This window comes from Aedes aegypti, chromosome 3, assembly GCF_002204515.2.
Source record: "Aedes aegypti strain LVP_AGWG chromosome 3, AaegL5.0 Primary Assembly, whole genome shotgun sequence".
Classification (NCBI taxonomy): Eukaryota; Metazoa; Arthropoda; class Insecta; order Diptera; family Culicidae; genus Aedes; species Aedes aegypti.
Genome location: NC_035109.1, coordinates 314,131,228 through 314,137,358, shown reverse-complemented (window position 1 = coordinate 314,137,358; position 6,131 = coordinate 314,131,228). Strand labels below are relative to the sequence as shown.

Sequence of the window (6,131 nt, the reverse complement as noted above, 5' to 3'; positions counted from 1 at the left end):
TTGAGCAGGACGAAGTTTTTGTCAGATCTTGAAGCCACTTTTCAAACTGGGATATGGCGACCGTGACCGGTCAACATGGCGACCACGACATAACATCAGTGATCGCAATAAGTGCGTTAATCATCTTATGGCATACCGTGCCAGAGATTTTCAACTCTTAGTGGAGAATAATTAAAGAAGTCCCGGTGAAACGAAATCCACCAGAGCAGACTTCAAGTCTCAGTGACAGTGCATCCCACTGGTGACCCGTAAGTCAACATCCAGAACACGTACACGTTAGAACGACCATCGGGCAGGCATCAAGGAAACCGTCAGTAAGTAACATACAAAAAAAACTTATATGAAAAATGTACTTATTATACGCAAACTACTAGAAAAACAAACTCCTATAAGATAGCTTAGTAGTCCAAATGAAAACCAATTTTGGGGGTCTTAAGGAAATTTATAATGACCCCCGAATTTCTCGTGTTATTCAATACGGACAATCTATCTTGTTGAAGATGTCTAACAAGACCAATATCGTTTCAAGTGATGCTCACAGCAGCGTCATCCCCGCCGCAGATACCGAACGAGAGTCTCAGAGCTCTAGAAGTGATCCCCGGCAAAAACACAAAGGGAAAGGAGCTAAGACCCGATCAGCCGAAAAGTTTAGGACCAAGAAGAACGAAGAAACATACAACCAAAGAATGGAATCCAACCGCGCTTTTTGGGACAGCTTCCACAGTCGATGGAGTGGAAACCGCGTTAAAATCTTTGTCAGTCGGAGCATCGTTCTTCAAGCCACCATCTGAGATAACAATCGTTCAATCTGGAATCCGGCCACTTACCGAAGCAACAATCAACTTCATGGCAGACATGAAGGTGACAACACAGGAGGGTAATCCTGACCGAGTTGATGACCAAATCGTCCTAGATCATGTAACGCAGCTACAGGTGTACGCAAAGTGTGCACTTGCAAGGAGGCGTGGACCATTTGAGCGTGACCTTGTCAATACTATCGTCTCTCAATTGTCAGTAAGCCTAAAATCGACAGCAGCCTACCTTCAGAACATTGGGGTTTGCGAAGTAGCAGGGCAGCAGATATTCCCCACCCTGTCTACAAATCCCGCCGTGCAGAAACCTCCTCCAGGATGGACGGAGACGAAGATCAGGACTGATGAAGGAACACTATTCGTCAACATTTACGTCAACTCATTCCAGGACCTCATCAATTTACCACAGGCAAATAGGCAGTTCTTCCAGGCTGGCCTAACCAACATGAGTGATACGATCGTTGTGGTCCCGATAGACCTGGAGAGATTCACAAGACATCAGCGTATCATCATTCGAAGAACTAATGTCTTTGTCATCCGCCCAAGTGATGACGAATATTACTCATGTTGCATACATTTTAAAGGTATCGCAAATTATCAGACAGCAATATGAGTACAGCTATTTTGAACCCCTAATCAAATATGGCAAGTGAGTTGCCCCAGCATACCACTTTCTCCTGCACAACGAAACCCAATTTTTCTCATCAGATCAACCATGCAAACCAAAAGATAATCATTTTGTATGCGAGGCCACGCAGATTAGCCATACTCCTGAGTTTATCCACCGTTTATCCACCGAGTTTATCCATTGAGCAGGACGAAGTTTTTGTCAGATCTTGAAGCCACTTTTCAAACTGGGATATGGCGACCGTGACCGGTCAACAGGGCGACCACGACATAACATCAGTGATCGCAATAAGTGCGTTAATCATCTTATGGCATACCGTGCCAGAGATTTTCAACTCTTAGTGGAGAATAATTAAAGAAGTCCCGGTGAAACGAAATCCACCAGAGCAGACTTCAAGTCTCAGTGACAGTGCATCCCACTGGTGACCCGTAAGTCAACATCCAGAACACGTACACGTTAGAACGACCATCGGGCAGGCATCAAGGAAACCGTCAGTAAGTAACATACAAAAAAAACTTATATGAAAAATGTACTTATTATACGCAAACTACTAGAAAAACAAACTCCTATAAGATAGCTTAGTAGTCCAAATGAAAACCAATTTTGAGGGTCTTAAGGAAATTTATAATGACCCCCGAATTTCTCGTGTTATTCAATACGGACAATCTATCTTGTTGAAGATGTCTAACAAGACCAATATCGTTCCAAGTGATGCTCACAGCAGCGTCATCCCCGCCGCAGATACCGAACGAGAGTCTCAGAGCTCTAGAAGTGATCCCCGGCAAAAACACAAAGGGAAAGGAGCTAAGACCCGATCAGCCGAAAAGTTTAGGACTAAGAAGAACGAAGAAACATACAACCAAAGAATGGAATCCAACCGCGCTTTTTGGGACAGCTTCTCATCCACAGTCGATGGAGTGGAAACCGCGTTAAAATCTTTGTCAGTCGGAGCATCGTTTTTCAAGCCACCATCTGAGATAACAATCGTTCAATCTGGAATCCGGCCACTTACCGAAGCAACAATCAACTTCATGGCAGACATGAAGGTGACAACACAGGAGGGTAATCCTGACCGAGTTGATGACCAAATCGTCCTAGATCATGTAACGCAGCTACAGGTGTACGCAAAGTGTGCACTTGCAAGGAGGCGTGGACCATTTGAGCGTGACCTTGTCAATACTATCGTCTCTCAATTGTCAGTAAGCCTAAAATCGACAGCAGCCTACCTTCAGAACATTGGGGTTTGCGAAGTAGCAGGGCAGCAGATATTCCCCACCCTGTCTACAAATCCCGCCGTGCAGAAACCTCCTCCAGGATGGACGGAGACGAAGATCAGGACTGATGAAGGAACACTATTCGTCAACATAGCAGGTATTGACCTTCCACCGAACGTCAACTCATTCCAGGACCTCATCAATTTACCACAGGCAAATAGGCAGTTCTTCCAGGCTGGCCTAACCAACATGAGTGATACGATCGTTGTGGTCCCGATAGACCTGGAGAGATTCACAAGACATCAGCGTATCATCATTCGAAGAACTAATGTCTTTGTCATCCGCCCAAGTGATGACGAATATTACTCATGTTGCATACATTTTAAAGGTATCGCAAATTATCAGACAGCAATATGAGTACAGCTATTTTGAACCCCTAATCAAATATGGCAAGTGAGTTGCCCCAGCATACCACTTTCTCCTGCACAACGAAACCCAATTTTTCTCATCAGATCAACCATGCAAACCAAGGGATAATCATTTTGTATGCAAGGCCACGCAGATTAGCCATACTCCTGAGTTTATCCACCGAGTTTATCCATTGAGCAGGACGAAGTTTTTGTCAGATCTTGAAGCCACTTTTCAAACTGGGATATGGCGACCGTGACCGGTCAACATGGCGACCACGACATAACATCAGTGATCGCAATAAGTGCGTTAATCATCTTATGGCATACCGTGCCAGAGATTTTCAACTCTTAGTGGAGAATAATTAAAGAAGTCCCGGTGAAACGAAATCCACCAGAGCAGACTTCAAGTCTCAGTGACAGTGCATCCCACTGGTGACCCGTAAGTCAACATCCAGAACACGTACACGTTAGAACGACCATCGGGCAGGCATCAAGGAAACCGTCAGTAAGTAACATACAAAAAAAACTTACATGAAAAATGTACTTATTATACGCAAACTACTAGAAAAACAAACTCCTATAAGATAGCTTAGTAGTCCAAATGAAAACCAATTTTGAGGGTCTTAAGGAAATTTATAATGACCCCCGAATTTCTCGTGTTATTCAATACGGACAATCTATCTTGTTGAAGATGTCTAACAAGACCAATATCGTTTCAAGTGATGCTCACAGCAGCGTCATCCCCGCCGCAGATACCGAACGAGAGTCTCAGAGCTCTAGAAGTGATCCCCGGCAAAAACACAAAGGGAAAGGAGCTAAGACCCGATCAGCCGAAAAGTTTAGGACCAAGAAGAACGAAGAAACATACAACCAAAGAATGGAATCGAACCGCGCTTTTTGGGACAGCTTCTCCTCCACAGTCGATGGAGTGGAAACCGCGTTAAAATCTTTGTCAGTCGGAGCATCGTTTTTCAAGCCACCATCTGAGATAACAATCGTTCAATCTGGAATCCGGCCACTTACCGAAGCAACAATCAACTTCATGGCAGACATGAAGGTGACAACACAGGAGGGTAATCCTGACCGAGTTGATGACCAAATCGTCCTAGATCATGTAACGCAGCTACAGGTGTACGCAAAGTGTGCACTTGCAAGGAGGCGTGGACCATTTGAGCGTGACCTTGTCAATACTATCGTCTCTCAATTGTCAGTAAGCCTAAAATCGACAGCAGCCTACCTTCAGAACATTGGGGTTTGCGAAGTAGCAGGGCAGCAGATATTCCCCACCCTGTCTACAAATCCCGCCGTGCAGAAACCTCCTCCAGGATGGACGGAGACAAAGATCAGGACTGATGAAGGAACACTATTCGTCAACATTTACGTCAACTCATTCCAGGACCTCATCAATTTACCACAGGCAAATAGGCAGTTCTTCCAGGCTGGCCTAACCAACATGAGTGATACGATCGTTGTGGTCCCGATAGACCTGGAGAGATTCACAAGACATCAGCGTATCATCATTCGAAGAACTAATGTCTTTGTCATCCGCCCAAGTGATGACGAATATTACTCATGTTGCATACATTTTAAAGGTATCGCAAATTATCAGACAGCAATATGAGTACAGCTATTTTGAACCCCTAATCAAATATGGCAAGTGAGTTGCCCCAGCATACCACTTTCTCCTGCACAACGAAACCCAATTTTTCTCATCAGATCAACCATGCAAACCAAGGGATAATCATTTTGTATGCGAGGCCACGCAGATTAGCCATACTCCTGAGTTTATCCACCGTTTATCCACCGAGTTTATCCATTGAGCAGGACGAAGTTTTTGTCAGATCTTGAAGCCACTTTTCAAACTGGGATATGGCGACCGTGACCGGTCAACATGGCGACCACGACATAACATCAGTGATCGCAATAAGTGCGTTAATCATCTTATGGCATACCGTGCCAGAGATTTTCAACTCTTAGTGGAGAATAATTAAAGAAGTCCCGGTGAAACGAATCCACCAGAGCAGACTTCAAGTCTCAGTGACAGTGCATCCCACTGGTGACCCGTAAGTCAACATCCAGAACACGTACACGTTAGAACGACCATCGGGCAGGCATCAAGGAAACCGTCAGTAAGTAACATACAAAAAAAACTTATATGAAAAAATGTACTTATTATACGCAAACTACTAGAAAAACAAACTCCTATAAGATAGCTTAGTAGTCCAAATGAAAACCAATTTTGAGGGTCTTAAGGAAATTTATAATGACCCCCCGAATTTCTCGTGTTATTCAATACGGACAATCTATCTTGTTGAAGATGTCTAACAAGACCAATATCGTTTCAAGTGATGCTCACAGCAGCGTCATCCCCGCCGACACAAGACGATGATAAGCAGGTTGTAACCACAAAAGTGTGACACACTATGTTATAAGGTATCGTAGCAACCACCTTGAGCGTAGACCTTAGTACATATAGCAAAAACACATGATTACTCTCAATTGTCAGTAAGCCTAAAATCGACAGCAGCCTAAACCTTCAAGAAACATTGGGTTTGCGAAAGTAGCAGGGAATGCAAGATATTACCAACCAACCTCATGTCTAACAATCTTCGCCAAAGTCTAAGGAAACCAGATCCTCCAGGATGAGAACGAGGGACGAGCGATGCGCAGTACACTAATGGAACAGCATGCACAAATGGGAATACATCTATGTAATACCGGACCAGATTTGTAAACATATTGCAGGTATAATTTTTGAGGATTCCGATGCCCGTAAGTACAACACCGAGCCGATATCGTCAAGCAATAACATTACACCACTGGAACCTCATCATCAATTTCCACAGGACAACTATATGAACAAGCATCTACAATCCAAGGCCTATGTGCATAAAATACCAAGCTATGAGTGATACAGGATATGAGTTATCGGATCATACCTGGACTGACGGAGTTCAATTTGGAGAGATTTAGACACAAGACATCCAAAGACGAGGAAATTCATCAATTGAGATATGAACTAAGATGGCTATGGTCATACCACGCACACTAATGCACCATGACGATA

At 44.0% G+C, this 6,131-nt stretch overlaps 1 protein-coding gene across 2 annotated transcripts; it reads left to right on the top strand.

Moving 5' to 3' along the window:
• Window positions 1-505: 505 nt before the first annotated feature.
• LOC110678501 lies at window positions 506-4,697 on the top strand. 2 transcript variants are annotated; one of them, XM_021851463.1, is made up of 2 exons: window positions 506-1,179; window positions 2,805-3,083. In XM_021851463.1, exons 1-2 carry the CDS (start codon window positions 532-534, stop codon window positions 3,069-3,071), a joined length of 915 nt encoding a protein of 304 aa, XP_021707155.1. In that variant the 5' UTR covers window positions 506-531; the 3' UTR covers window positions 3,072-3,083. The 2 variants fall into 2 exon arrangements, with proteins under 2 accessions (XP_021707155.1, XP_021707154.1); XM_021851462.1 differs by lacking the exon at window positions 506-1,179 and adding an exon at window positions 4,461-4,697 and having other exon boundaries at window positions 2,014-2,846.
• The last annotated feature ends 1,434 nt before the right edge of the window (window positions 4,698-6,131 follow it).

Bases quoted from the DNA above. Each gene is read 5' to 3' on its own strand.
- LOC110678501 (XM_021851462.1), top strand. From the start codon at position 2,031: ATGAAAACCAATTTTGAGGGTCTTAAGGAAATTTATAATGACCCCCGA. The intron at 2,847-4,460 runs GACCTCATCAAT...AACTCATTCCAG, and splicing joins CGAACGTCAACTCATTCCAG to GACCTCATCAATTTACCACA.